Source organism: Theropithecus gelada, chromosome 8, assembly GCF_003255815.1.
Source record: "Theropithecus gelada isolate Dixy chromosome 8, Tgel_1.0, whole genome shotgun sequence".
NCBI lineage: Eukaryota > Metazoa > Chordata > Mammalia > Primates > Cercopithecidae > Theropithecus > Theropithecus gelada.
Window position 1 is genome coordinate 14,661,252 of NC_037676.1, and position 15,907 is coordinate 14,677,158.

The 15,907-nt window shown below is 36.4% G+C and overlaps 1 protein-coding gene across 2 annotated transcripts in view; it reads right to left on the reverse strand.

Annotated features, from left to right (window-relative positions):
* Positions 1-4,181: 4,181 nt before the first annotated feature.
* Positions 4,182-15,907, reverse strand: part of MSR1 (macrophage scavenger receptor 1) — an 83,825-nt gene continuing 72,099 nt past the window's right edge. For both annotated transcript variants that reach the window (XM_025394517.1, XM_025394516.1), the window contains exons 9-10: positions 15,271-15,459; positions 4,182-4,964 (exon numbers count right to left, since the gene is read on the reverse strand). In XM_025394517.1, the coding sequence (XP_025250302.1) occupies positions 4,831-4,964; positions 15,271-15,459 (323 nt within the window). In that variant the 3' untranslated portion in view covers positions 4,182-4,830. The remainder of the gene's footprint in view (positions 4,965-15,270; positions 15,460-15,907) is intronic.

Below are 15,907 nucleotides of genomic sequence, written 5' to 3' on the forward strand. Positions count from 1 at the left end.
ACTTTCAAGATTCTCTTTGTCTTTTTCTTTCAGCAGTTTGACCAGTTTGTCTTTATGTGGGTCTCTTGGTGTTGGAGTTTTTGAGATTCTTGGACTTGTAGATTTATGCCCACCATCAAATTTGGGAAGTTTTGTTTGTTATTTATTTACATATTCTTTCTTCTACTTTCTCTCTATCTCTGGGACTCTCATAATGCATATTTTGGCCCACTTGATGGTGTTCCACATGTCCCTTAAGCTCATTTTACTTTTCTTCATTATTTTTTTCTATCTGTTTCTCAGACTCAATTTAATTGTCCTATTTTCAGATGAACTGACTCTCTTGCTTGTTGAAATCGGCTGTTAAAGCCCTCTAATAACATTTTCATTTTGGTAATTGTACTTTCAGATGCTGTTTCTGTTTGGCTCTATTTTTTGTAATTTGTATCTCTTTATTGATATTCTAATATGGCTACTACATTGTTTTTCTTATTCCTTTAATTGTCCATTATTTTTTAAAGAATATTTAAGATAATTGTTTTAATGTCTTTGTCAAGTAGGTACAACATCTGTACTTCCTCAGTGACCATTCTTTTAATTTCTTTTGCTTATTTTTGTTTTGTGACTATCCTGAATGATTTTTACCAAGACTGTGTTCTTTATTGTTGAGGATCACTGAACTCTGTGTTCCTTACTTTGTGTTAAACTAGTGTTTTTGAATGCCAAGCACTAAAAACAAAAATAAAATACAAAATCTGCAACAAGCAAACACAACCAACAACAATCCATCTCCCTCAGTATTGCAGATTGTTTCTGAACCTGGGCATGCCTTCAACATTTAGCCAGATTTGCACTAAGCCTGGAGATCAGCCCAAAGTGAAACCTTAGGTTCTTTTCAAGGCATGTGTTTTGCCCTGGGCATGCAGGAGACTTTCTAAATTTCCCTGCATTCATTTTCTTTTTAAACAACCTAATTTCCCAAAGAAACTCTCTTCAGCTTTTGCTACCAGGCCTTATGCTCTCTATTTCATGTTTCAACTATAATGTTGTGACCCACGCATTTGAGGGTTGTGACTTCAGCTTACAGTGTTTTTGAACAATGGTCACTACTTTAGCAAACTGAATTCAAAATTAAGTGAAACAGAGATGAATGCTTTGCATCAGTCCTTCAAGGAATGTCTTAGACAGATTAAAACAGACATACATAACCATTTGTGAAGAAGGTCATCTCTGCTTCCTCTGAAACTAGGGACCAAGGGCCCAAGCTACGAATGTAGACTGCCTACCACTGCCTCAAGACAAAAAGCATTGCTGCATCCAGGAGGAGGTAGGGGGAAGGCAGGTAAAACCATCACAAACTTCACTGTTGTTTCAAAGTTGCCTTTTTCTTGACTCAACATTTGCTTAGTTGCTCTAAAATTTTGACTTTTTTTCAGAGTCCTGACAAAGTTGATTCTAACAGTTTCTATTTATTTTTTGATATTTCTCTAAAGGAATGAGTTCATGAACCTGCCAACTCCACCATTTTGTTAATATTGCTCTTTGTTTCTGTTTAAGTAAATGTACTCAATAATAACATATACATAAAATCAGTTCTTGTTAAGATATTAACATTTTAAAAATATAAATTCTAAGAGTTTTAAATATAAATTACTCTACAAAGGAAAATAGCTGATAAATATCAGAAAGGAATACATATTTCACTATGTTATGTGATCAGAAGATTGGTGTGGTTAAAGAAAAAACATTTAAAAATCTATTACCTAACATTCAATAAAGAAAAAGTGCAAAGAAAATGCATAGTTGAAAAAAAATCAGGCTATATTATGGTTATATGGGTGATTGAAAGCCAAAGCCACATCTAGTGCCAAACAGATGTTCCTAAAATTCCTATATACTGTCTCAATGAATTAAAAAAAACTCAACATAATTGTCTCCTAATTTTGCTTTTCTGAGGGAACATTATTAATTGTCTACCTGATAAACATTGACTATTTCCTCCTGTCTGCCAGAATCTTGATTTTATTTAGTTAACATGGGATCTTGAGCTTCACCAGCCTTGAGCTTCTCCAACTCTGGAGGGTAAATAATGCTTATCACTGTAACCCAAGGATGGTTATGTCTTGACTGTGATTGCTTTGGGCATCCTGATCAAACAAATTACTGAGGGTAGAAATATTTCATTTTACCCTTAATAGCAAATATTATTACAGTTGACCCTTAAACAATTTGAGTTTGAACTGTGCACTGTTCCACTTATATATGGGTCCTCCACCTCTACGACCCCTGAGAAAGCAAATCCAAATCCCATCTTTCTCCTTCTCAGCCTATTCAATATGAAAACAACAATAAAGGATGAAGACATTTATGATGATTCACTTCCACTTGATTAATAGTAAATACATTTCTCTTCCTCATGATTTTCTTAATATTTTCTTTTCTCTATTGTAATAATACAGTACATCATGCATATAAAATGTGTTAATTGACTACATTATTAGTAATACAAAATGTGTTAATTGACTACATTATTAGTAATACAAAATGTATTAATTGACTATTTATGTTATTGGTAAGGATTCTGGTCACCCGTGGGCTCTTAGTGGCTAACTTTTTGGGGAGTCAAAAGTTATATGTGGATTTTTCACTGTGCAGGGGGTGAGTGCTCCCAACCTCTGTGTGATTCAAGGGTCAACTGTATATGATTTGTAATAGGCACATGCTTTAATATAATACTTTACTTGAGTGCAAACTACGATGGTCTATACATTTTGAAAAAATGGAAAGTTTTGATTTGAAGCTATTTAGATAATTTAGGTGGAATATGTTTGGCCCTTAGATATCAATGGTTATTCTTCATTTTCTACATCCCTTTGCTCTTTCTTTTTTCTTCTTCTTTTATTTAAATATGCATTTTGCATTTAATGTGATGCTAGATGGCTCAACAAGTAGAATACATTCATTCTGGTCAGCTGAGCTATTTTTTCGAAAAAACCAAATCACAAATTTCTATTTTTTTAATGGAGTGAATGCAATTCAACATTCCAAAGTAAATTAAGTCCTCAATTTGTATTGGTGCTATTAGGTTCTTTTCTAAACTGGACTGAACTTCATAGATTCTCTCAAATACAAAAAGGATTTTTAGATTACTTATTAAAGATATAACTATGCATAAGTGATAAATCAGCACACATATACCAGACAGCAATAAAGTATTAACAACCCATAGGCACTGATCTCAGACATCCCAAGCAGGCTAATAATGCACATCATTCTTTCAAAAACCATTGTATTTACCTTTTGAAGAAAATACCTAGATAGTGGAATTGAACACAAAGAATTAATAACTAGCTGAAAGTACAGCCAGGGTTTGAGACAGAAAGTGTACATTCAGAATTCATTCTCTTAACCACAAAATTATGCTGCCAGAGAAAATCAGCAATGTTAAACAAGTAGAAGAATGTTACATGATAAAAGTGCATTTTCAGTAGGCTGTTTACAATAATTCCAATTCCAAGGTAAGTTTTTGCCTTTTTAAGTTGGAGGGTTGTGAATCTACCACTTGGTTACTGTGTGTGGTGAGACTTCAGAATATGAAAGAGTGTTTAAGCTTATGCTTTCATTTGCCACTATTAAAGAAAGAACAGTAGAGTAATTCTATAATAGTACTAGTTTACAGTTACATTTTTTTTGTGAATTGGTCATAGGAAACTTGAAGAATTCTGTTATTTTCAGGGCTGAGGTTGAATTCATTTGGGCTTTAATATCAACTATTGGTCTTTCTGCAGACAGTCACTTTCAGGGTAGAATTACTGTTTTCAGGGTAGCTTTTCACACTCTACACTGTGGCCCTGGGGATGGGTTGACTACCAACAAAAACTTGCTAAGCTACTTTTTGGGGCATGCTCCGAATTATTGTCCCTTTAGGACTAAAGAGGCCCTCCCCCAACCCCCGGTTGTAAATGTTGACTGACTTCATAAAAGACTCCAAAAAACTGAAATTTCTCTTTCTTCTGCACTCAAAATGTTTGCATTCTGTTTGTTAAAATGGAGTAATGAGCTTTACATTTTAAACACCATGTCCTAGAATTGTAACAAGCTAATTATTCAATTTAAAACACATAACAAACTAAGCTTCCTGTTAACAAGTGGCATTTTTGATCCACCAATTATCTGGACAAATATTATGATGGTCAGTTTTCTCATATGTTCTGCTTTCAATTTACTTCATGATTCAATTAAGCAGTTGTCAATACATGACAAGAAAAATAAGCTCCCTAGTCCATCATGGCCAAGACATATCATTAACATTGATGTCTAACACACAAGTTACTGCACACTGAGATATCTTAATAGTTGGATAACATCCTTCTTTTAAAATAATATGTGTGGATTGGAGATTTTGCAGTCTAGGCACAAAAGATATCTTCTGAATCCTTCTATTATTCAGAAAGTAATTAAAATCAACTAAATAGATTACAAAGACAAGAAGAGCAAAAAATTGTAATCTCCTGGTGAATGTATTATGAATTGGAGTCAATTATTCTTATGCATTTCTATTACACTTGGCCTTTGTAATCTAGAAGCTATAAACTTCAATATGTTCAATTCAACATATAAATCATTATATTAGAAAATTCCATTTAAAAACCTATAGAAGTTAAAATGGTTTAAATATAGATACAAATGGTAAGTATGAAGGTTTTCAATATGTTAATCCTGTAATTTGAAAATATTATTTGGGCAATATTCTTAATCTCTTAAATATTCATTAAATGGATTTTACAGGAAGAAGGTAATAAAATCATTTTTGAGCAGCGATTTCATAGTTGTGAATGAAAATATGATGCATTATAAAGTGCAAGTGACTCCAGCATCTTCAGAATGTGAACAGGCTCTTGTCCCCCATTGTCGAATTTTACATTCTTCAATAGATGATTCTCTCCCAAAACAATACACTTCATTCAGCCATATTGGACCAGTACCTGCAATAATGAGGTGCAACTGCATTAGTAAATTTAGAGTTCAGTGTTTCTGTTTGTGTGGGGCAAAGCCATTAATTCCTTCACTAATTACACAAAAAAAGTGTCTATTATTTTCTGTATGCAAGTTCTGTGTTCTCTAGTAGGAATCAAACATTAATCTCCTGCTTCAGAACACTTATACTGTTAACCTGTAAACTACTAAAATGCAAAGTAACAAGAGCTATAACAAAGGTACCTACACAGTTCTGTGAAAGTAGAGATTAAGAATTTTTTTAAAGAATTTGACAAATTAGTTTTATTATTAATCTAAAAATAAAGAAGAAAGTTTCAGCCTTAATAATCATGGGTGTATGTAATAACCTGATGATCCAAGTGTATATGTATGTCAAAAGATCTTAGGGGTATATTTGTATGTAAGATAAACTGGAAAAAGGAAAACTTAATCGAAGCATCTTCCTCCTTTTCTTATCTTCCCATGTATTTCAATTTATGTGTGCCTGGTTTATCAAATACATTATCTATTTTTAATTAAAGTAGAACTAATCTAATCAGCCAAGGGCCTACAAACCATCCTGTAAGGAAACCATGGATTAAGAATGTTACTAATTGCAAGCACAAACAAACAGCAAGAAAATGACAGAGCAAAGATTTTCATGAGCTTATCAATTATGAGAGTGGTAATAGTAAGTTGGAGAGCCCAAGTATTTTGTGAGGTGTTTATAACAGTATTGAGCTTTTTTGACTTCAAATTTTAAGGCAGAAGAAGGAAAAGAGTAAAGGAATATGATCTTAAAATCAGAAACCTTGCCAGGGATACTTTTTAGTTCCCAAATTAATCTTACTAGGCATGGCATGTTCCCTTTTGTGTTTGTGATTGTATGTGTGAGTATGTTTGTATATGTATATTTGTTTGTATATCTGTGTTTCCTTTTAAGTATATAAAGTCTTTAAAAACTTTTTGAAAGCCTCAAAGGGCTACTTAAAAATACATGCAAATACAAACAATTGCGCAAATAGTAAGACGATTCCCATGTTAATATAGGAGGAAGCCAAAGTACTGAGACATTTGTAAATTGTGTCTATTATATTTATTGTCATTTATAAATTGTATAAACAAACAGAAATTAAACTTTTGGTGAAAGCCATGGCTCTCTCATAATTTGGAGAGTGTGAGAATGGCTCCATGAATTCTGAACCTGGGCTACTGTGATGCTTTCGCATTATATTTTGTAGGTCTAGTCAGTGAATTTAGATTTCAGCAGTGCAGAATTTGTACAATCCAGGAAAAGGAAATTGAGAGTGGGAATTCTCCAAATGTCTACAGCACCAGCAAGGTCATCCCAACATGAACAGCAAAGGAAAAACATTATTTAGTTGATTAATGTGCTGACATGTAAGCACATGTTTTTAGAAACTGTGGTAAGGGAATTCATGAATGTTAGAATACCAAGGTTGTGGTCGTAATAATGAAAATTTAAGTCCACTCTTTTAAGAATTTTATGTGGTAGGAAACACTTACACATTTGATGTATTATTCCATGGAATCCTCAAATAAATTTCAAAAACTGAATGCCATTATTGTGTCATTTTACTGTTTAGGAAACTGAAAATCAGCGAGGATAAGGAACTGTGTGTGCTCAAAGTCACATAGCATTCCCACCCCATGTCTACCCTGAGCCACTGCCTTTAATCAATGACTTACTGCAACCTCCTTCATTGTTAGACTTACTTATTTAGCAAATCTGCTTTGAGTGCCTACATGAGTGAACAAGACCAAAGTCCACACTCTTGTGGACTGACTTCCTGGGAGGGCTTATCTTCTAGGTAGGTGAAGCAACTGAGATCACATATGCAATCATGCCAGAGCAAATACCGTATCTAGAGCCTCTGATTCTTATTCCGGTTATTTTTCCTCTGAGGACACACGGATGTGACAAATGTATTGTGGAATTTGGTATCTCTGTCTTTTGCTATGTGGAAAAGTTTCAGACACCGTGAAATTTTTTTAAGCGCTTGTGTATAAGGTAATATGCTAGGTCTTTTCACATACATTTCTAAATTTACTTTTTATAATAACCTTGTTAAATAATGGTAATTATCTCCATTTCATATATACATAAACTGAGACTCAGAAAGAGTGTATGACTTTCTCAAAATTACAAAGAATAGATCTAGGCAACAGAACATCATGACACTTAAAGCTTAGTGATATGTATTGGTTACACAGATGTCTAGAGAGAATTATAGAAGTAATTTCCAAAGATTTGTTGTTTTATTTTTACATTAATATATTCAAGACTATTGAGCCCAGGGGAAAAAATTATTTAATACATATTTTCCATCTCATTCCAAATTGTTTTCTGCATTAAAAAATTAATGCAGAGATAGTATAAAATTCATAAAATTTTATCCTTGTATAAACCAATGAGATAAAAAACAAATTTGTTTTTATTTCTTTAGCTAATAACTGTTACTCAAGGATTTTCGTTGTTGGGGCTGTCATTGTTATTATTTTCTTTGTGCCTCTGAACTATTATTTCTAGTCAGTGGAAAGCTGTACAAAAGGTATGTGTGTTTCTTAGATATGTTTTTAGTCTCTAATCCTCTTCCTCTCTCTCTTTCTCTCTCTCTCATCTTTCCACCTATATACCTAGCCATATATACATCTATGATTTCCTTTATAATTTGAGGGTTGTAGGGATTGATATTGATTTTATATATATGATATATGATATTGATTTTATATATATGTAAAAGATATATATATATCCTTTTTTTTTTTTTTTTGAGACAGAGCCTCCCTCCGTCGCTCAGGCTGTAGACCAATGGCGTGATCTCCGCTCACTGCAACCTCCGCCTCCTGGGTTCAAATGATTCTCCTGCCTCAACCTCCTGAGTAGCTGGGATTACAGGTGTGCACCACCATGCCCAGCTAATTCTTGTATTTTTAGTAGAGACGGGGTTTCACCATGCTGGCCAGGATGGTCTTGATCTCTTGACCTTGGGATCCACCCACCTCAGCCTCCCAATGTGCTGGGATTACAGGGGTGAGCCACTGAGCCTGGCATCCTCTTAACCTCTATAAAAAAGGAAAGATACTGATATTTCTTTGGGGTATTTGGGTATCTTTAATCTTACCAGCATTTCTATGAAAAATAAAAGATAATCAGTTTCATACCTCACCCAGATATATTATAAAATGATGAGATTTGAGATCAGCTGCTGAATAGATAAATGGGGGAGCAAATATCATTAATAGTTAAAAGTGTCTGAATGTGTATTTTCATTATATCTAGTCATGGCTGAGTGACATAAATTTCTATCACTTTTAAGCCTGGTTGGGAAGTGTTTTGTGAACAGTGTCTGCTTTGAGAAAAACATTGTGAATTAAAGTTGAAAACACTGTGGGAATCAAAGTAGAGATGAATGGGTAAATAGTGCATATAGTTTGGATTCTAGTTTTGTGCTTATAGAGAAACCACTTATTTTTCCTCAATTTTATGATATGCAGAATACAGGGGTAAGGGTATCATAGCTTTAAGACTTTGTCTACCTTTAATATTTCATGATTCTAAGATTCTGAAGAAGCAAGCTCTTTGGAAATGAAGTTCTTAAGTATAAAGGACTTGGAAGGATGTTCCATCTGGCGGAGAAAGCATGGTATGAGAGCCAGGTTAAGGCATGAATCTTGACCCTTCTTCCCACCCCCATGCACCCACAACCAACATAATGACTACGTAAATGTGTACAAGTTTGGTGACCTCTGCTAGCCCTACTTATTTTCTCTATGGAAAAAAAAAAGCTATTTTTCTATAATTACCCAGCTCTATGGACCGGCCCTATATTACTTTCCATAATATTTGACATTCAAACATTTACATTTTAAAACATTCGACGCACAAAGAGCAGTATGTAAAAATTTGACTTGTGACCCTTTGATATATTTATTTATCTTTGAGATTAGTTTTACTCCCAAAGGATAGTTCAGAGGTATAGAGTTGTATTTTTTGATTGCCTTCTGTTTACGCTTATGTTTTTTTTTTTTTTTTGAAAATTTCACATAGAAAATTGATTATGGTATATGATAGTGGTAATAAAAAAGCAAAGAAAAGTTAGCTAAGAATAACTTCTAAATGGCATTTATGTTTAGATGTTACTTTTGTTTCTGTTTTCAGGTTTGGAATTTCAGCACTCTAAACTCAGGAGAGGATGCAATAGTTACTCCAGATCTTACTTCCTTCACCAGCATCCACACAGGCTCAGATATACCTGGAGCAAATTCTTGGAGGTACCACTGTTGCCTGATAAAGCTCATCCAAGTTTGCTGCAGGGAGACCACAGGCACAAGAGCTTGGAAAGCCTGGATACAGGGCCAAAAGTACTCACTCTCCTTTCGCTGCCCTGTGCATTGATGAACAGTAGATGCCCCTCAGTGCTTACTTAATTAAACTTGTTTTGGCTGATTAGAAAAAAGGTGCATCCAAATGAAAGAACCTATTTAAAGGAGCATGCTTGAAACTTTATTACTGTAAGTCATTTTACTGGCAACTGCAAAACTAATTGTTCTTAACACTAACAAGGATTCTATCTGCGAAGCCAGGTTTGCTATTTAAAACTAGAAAAAAAATATGTGGAGACTGTCCAAAAATTATATTGTTTCTGCAATGAGGGATTATATAAAGAGGATTCATTTAAGTTGTTTTCTGGCTGGGCACGGTGGCTCATTCCTGTAATCCCAGCACTCTGGGAGGCCGAGGTGGGCAGATCTCGTGAGGTCAGGAGTTCGAGACCAGCCTGATCACCATGGAGAAACCCCGTCTCTACTAAATACACAAAAAATTAGCTGGGTGTGGTGGAGCATGCCTGTAATCCCAGCTCCTTGGGAGGCTGAGGTAGGAGAATCGCTTGAACCTGGGAGGCAGAGGTTGCAGTGAGCAGAGATTGCGCCACTGCACTCCAGCCTGGGCAAAAAGAGCAAAACTCCATCTCAATAAATAAATAAATAAATAAAACTTGTTTTCCTTTTTGTTTCAATTTTGGTAATTACGTACAATATGATATGAACCTGATTCTTCTCACTTTCCTAAGAGAATGATAAATAATTAAAACATTAATGCATGTTTCTCTTTCACTTCTTTACTCATCCACTCATTTTTCTAAGTCTCTTGTCTCTGCTCTGCATTCAAAATTGCTTTTTTCTTTTTCTCTTACAGTGAAACTGTAAATTTAAGGTGAAGGAGTGAAAAAATGAGGAATGTTTTAAACAGCTTTCCATAAAAACCTCGTTAGCCATGTCAAATCCCCAATCAGTTAATAATGTAAGCCTGTCTCTTGAAATACAATGTCCAGCGAAGTAGATCATAAAACTTACTTTTCAAATCATTTTCTTCAGAGCAAATAATATTGGTTCTATTTTTTTCTCTCAGCTCATTTTGCTTTATTATTTTAAAATTCGCATAATTATTCTTTAGTTGTTTGGTACTGAACTTTAGGCAGGGAGTGGAAACAAGAGCTAAGTCAAACCAGGTGCAGTGGCTCACACCTGTCATTCCAGTACTTTGGGAGGCTGAGGCAGAAGGATTGCTTGAGGCTAGGAGTTTTAAATGAACCTGAGCAACATAGCAAGGCCCTGTCTCGATAAGAAATTAAGATTAAAAAAAAAAATTAGCCAGGTATGTGGTGCATGCCTGTGGTCCCAAGAAACTCTGGAGGTGAAGGTGGGAGGATCATGTGAGTGTGCAGGAGTTTGAGGCTGCATTAAGCTGTGATTGTACCATTGTACACCAGCCTAGGTGACAGAGTAAGACCCTGTCTATAAAACAAACAAACAAGCAAAATCTAAGTCATATTAGTGGGATATCTACTTTGAGTTATCCTTGGAATATCACTGATGTCAATACACAATGTAATAGTGATCTGACTCTTTCAAAGATAATAGCAAATAAATGTGTGATTATACAGTTTGTATTGCTGCTAGGAGTGATCTCCTTCAGTATTGCGCAACACAACATTGTGAGTCAGATTTTGTAGTGGTGCTTTCCATATGCTAGTTAACTTAGACTTCAAGACAAATCCACCAGATCGGTGTTATTCTCACTTTATTGGAAAGGAAATTGAAATTCTGAAACACAGTAACCACAGCTAAAGTTTAAACTTGCAATGTTTTAAGTTAGAAAACTCCTAATCTTTCCAGTTTGCTTCACTAGATGCTGAAAAATGTAAAAGGATTGTTTGATGATAATAAAACTCTGGGACAATGTACAGAATCACCAACTACCATAAACAAACAGCCTCCTGAAAATTTAGACAAAATTATGTCAAGAAAACTTGAGAGACTTATCTTCACATAGTCAAGTAAATTTCACATGAGACTAAACTCTGTCATTGTATTCTTATTTAAACTTAAAAAAAAAAATTCTCTTCTTAGTATCTCAATATACCTATTGTCTTCCTTTCTTACCTTTTTTCCTTTACCTTTCTTTCTGATTTTTAGATCAGAAATCCCTATCTTATGGAGATATAAGTAGGAATGAATAAAAGCTTTGAGGAAAATACTATTTTACTCGTGAGACTAAGCCTTAAAGTTAATGCAATTTTAGGGCAATAGTCTTCCAACTATGTGTTTCTCACCTATGTTTGTAACTACGGTGGAAAAATATCTTTGAAGTCCACGGCAAAGCTTCATGCTCAGAGAAAAAATAAAGCTACAGATGATGTCTTGTTCACTTCCATACCACAGGTTGTATTTTGCCAGCACTTACTAGTTTTCCTTGAATTAAAGTACGTATACTACTACTGTTGCTCTTCATTTGATTTCGTGCTCTCCACGAAAAAGGCTCACCTCAACCGCTGTACTACTGGGCTAGTTTCTTAAAGCAAGGGTCCCCAGCCCACAGACCATGGACCAGTAGTGGTCCATGGCCTGTTAGAAACAGGGCTGCACAGCAGGAAGTGAGCAGCAGGCGAGCGAACAAAGCTTCATCTGTATTTACAGCCGCCCCCTATCACTCACATCACTGCCTGAGTGCCGCCTCCTGTCAGATGAGTGGCAGCATTAGCTTCTCATAGGAACACAAACCGTATTGTCAATTACACATGTGAGGGATGTAGGTTGCATGCTCCTTATGAGAATCTAATGTCTGATGATCTGAGGTGGGGCTGCAGCCGTGATGCTAGAGCTGGGGAGTGGCTGCAAATGAAGATTAACATTAGCAGAGAAGTGTGACGGCACAGAGGCAATAATAAATCAATTGCTTGCAGACTCATATCAAAACCTTGTCAGTGAGTGGCAAGTGACAAGCTGCATCTGAGGGCAGGCTTTAGAGTGGAAAGTGAGTTGATGTACTTCAGTTGTACAGCTGCATTTGGTGCCTTTAAAAGTATGTTTGAGACAACTTCAAATCTCCATACCTTCTGGATTAAAGTTTTAAAGCAGAATATCCTGAAACTGCCACAAAAGCACTGAAAACGCTGCTTCCATTTCCAACATCTTATCTTAGTGAAGCAGGGTTTTCTGTAGTAACAGCAACCAAAATGAGATTATGGAGTAGACTGAACATAAGCAACACACTTCGGGTGTCACTGTCTCCCATAAGTCCCAGATGGGACCGTCTAGTTACAGGAAAGCAAGCTCAGAGCTCCCACTGATTCCACATAGTGAGTGGTATAATCTACATCACATGACTTATATAATCATTTCATTATATATTACAGTATAATAATCACAGAAATAATGTGCACAATAAATGTCATGTGCTTGAATCATCCCCAAACTTTCTCCCATCCCTGGTCCAGAGAAAAATTGTCTTCCATAAATCTGGTCCATGGTGCCAAAAAGGTTGGGAACCACTGTCTTAAAGAAACAATGCTAAAGGCAGAGTTGTCAAATCCTGCATAATGTAAGCATCAAAATAATTCATCCAGACTAGTGGTATTTTAGGGTACTTTTCTTTTTTTATACTGAGCTTGTCTGCATTTATTATATTATCTAAATAACTGGCAATTTTTATACTTCATTTGTCAACAAAAGCACATCTTGAGAATCTAAAACATCCACATGCTTTTATTTCTAAAGCTGAAGAATCTTCAGTCATTTACCAGGTGACTAAGAACATGGATAATAATCGTTATGTCCTCTGTTAGAACTCTGGGTGTCCCCTTCATAGATGGTAATAGTCACTTGAAATGTTTTATGTGATTATGTATTTAAAATAAATGGTCTTTCATTCTGTGAATGTTAGTTATCATAGAAATGGATTCTGTTCCCACAAAACAATTTGGAAACGTGGGCTGGGTGTGGTGGCTCACAACTGTAATCCCAGCACTTTGGGAAGCCAAGGTGGGTAGATAGTTTGAGCCAAGGAGTTTGAGACTAGCCTGGTCAACATGATGAAACCCCATAGCCACCAAAAATATAAAAACTAGCCAGGCATGGTGGTGCATGCCGGCAGTCACAGCTTCTCAGGGGCCTGAGGAGGGAGAATCACTTGAACCCAGGAGGCAGAGGTTGCAGTGAGCCGAGACTGCGCCCTGCACTCCATCCTAGGTGATAGAGGGAGACCTGTCTCCAAAATCAAAAAAACAAAAACAAAAACAAAACAAAAGACAGTGTGGAAACTCAAATTAGGAGCTCAGTCTTGTTAAATAACTGAGGGCATCATTCAATTCTCTAGGGATGAAGAGTTGAGGATTTTTTTTTTCTTTTTCCTCTTCTCTAAAACAACAAAAAAGAAAAACAAAACAAAAGCAAATATCTAGCTGTTGACCTTGAAAATATCTTACTGTTTTACTTTTGGAGATAAATTTTATAGGTGCAAGAATGATTTCAAACCCACACTTTTCAACCTGGGAAAAATGTTCTAAATAGGGGACAGGGACAGAAAATTTGGAAACTCCAGAGATCTATTTGAAGCTGTTTATTTCCTTTGTTTCTTCTATGTAAACCTTTAGGGTGCAAGTTAAAAACTGGGGCCAGGGGCTGAACCTGGCTACAGAAGTTCTGCACATTACCACTCTGTTTTCTGACATCTCCTCTCTTCATAAAATTAAATTATCCTTCTGGGATCTGAAGACTCTAGAACCTTAAATCCATCTCTTAAACCTAATATGATAATAATAATATATATTTTTTGAGACAGAATATCACTCTGTCACCCATGGTGGAGTACAGCTTGGCTCACTGCAACCTCCACCTCCTGGGTTCAAGCGATTCTCCTGCCTCAGCCTCCCAAGTAGCTGGGATTACAGGCGTGCACCACCATGCCTGGCTAATTTTTGTATTTTTAGTAGAGATGGGGTTTCACTATGTTGGCCAGGCTGGTCTCAAATTCCTGACCTCAAGTGATCCACCCACCTCAGCACCCCAAAGTGCTGGGATAACAGGTATGAGCCACCATGCCCGGCCTAATATGAAAATCATTTTAGGTAAAATAGTAAAGGATGTAATTGTGACCTATTGTTATTACTATGCAGGTATTTAACACAATGCCTGGCACATAGTCATTACTCAATAAATCATAGTATATTAGCACTTGGTAATATCTTCTAGGCATTCGAGAAGTTCATCTTACCTTTTTCTAGTTTTCTGTAAAAATTTGTTTTTCAGAGACAGGCCTTGCTCTGTCACCCAGGCTGCAGTGCAGCAGCATGACCATAGCTCATGTAACCTGGAACTCCTGAGCCCAAGCGACCCTCCCACCTCAGCCTCTGTGAGGACTGCAGGTGCATGCTATCATGCCTGGCTTTTTTTTTTTTTTTTTTTTTTTTTTTAAATTGGTGGAGATAGGCTCTTACTATGCTGTCCACGCTGGTCTTGAACTCATTTATTCTAGTGATCTTTCCGCTTCAGCCTCCCAAAGTGCTGGGACTGTAAGTGTGAGCCACTGTACCCAGCCTAGACTATGTTCCTGTCACTACTTTGTTCTGTGTCATTAGAAAATGCCTGCATTTCATTTTTTTAAAAACAAAACTTTCTGACCAAGCATCGGTGGCTCACGCCTGTAATCCCGCACTGTAGGTGGCCGAGGCACGCAGATTACGTGGTCAGGAGATCGAGACCATCCTGGCGAACGTGGTGAAACCCCGTCTCTACTAAAAATACAAAAAATGAGCCGGGCGTGGTGGCGGGCACCTGTAGTCCCAGCTACTAGGGACGCTGAGGGAGGAGAATTGCTTGAACCCGGGAGGCAGAGGTTGCAGTGAGCCGAGATCGCGCCACTGCATTGCATCCTGGGCGACAGAATGAGACTGATCTCAAACAGCAGGAACAACAACGACAACAAACCCCACAAGATTTTCTTTCAATTACCTTGTCCAAAATGAGCTGCCTTGTGCACGGCTTGAACACCCGGGTATCCCAAACTCCTACAGATGACCTGTCCAACACGCACTTCCCAGCGATCGTCACAAATTGTACCCCACTGGCCGCTGTGGAGTATCTCCACTCTCCCCTCGTGAGGGCCGCTCCCACCGACCAGTCGAACTTTCTTAAATGAGGCTGTTAAAAAAAAAAAAAATTCAGACAAGCAAGGACTAATTATGTACACACTGCTTTATAGCACCTTTTTACAACACACAGAAAAACATTTTAGCACATTTTTCCAGTAAGTTAAACTACTGCAATAAATATTAAACTTTCTAGCACCACCTATTGGTAAAGAGTTTAACTGCAAATATTGCAGTTTTAACAGTTGAAGAGCAAAATCCAATCTGCCTTACATGTAAGTTATATACATATGAGGACACTTCAAAGATTATATTCCAACGACTTTCAATTTTAACAGATACAAGTTTACTGTCATATAGATCTTTCATACCATTGAAAAATTATAACTAAATGGTTCATTATTTTCTTGACATGAAAACATACAAACTTATGAACATATAATGCAGAGATTTTCAATGGTGTAGGAGGTCGGGGAGCAGATATTTTAGAATATCACAAA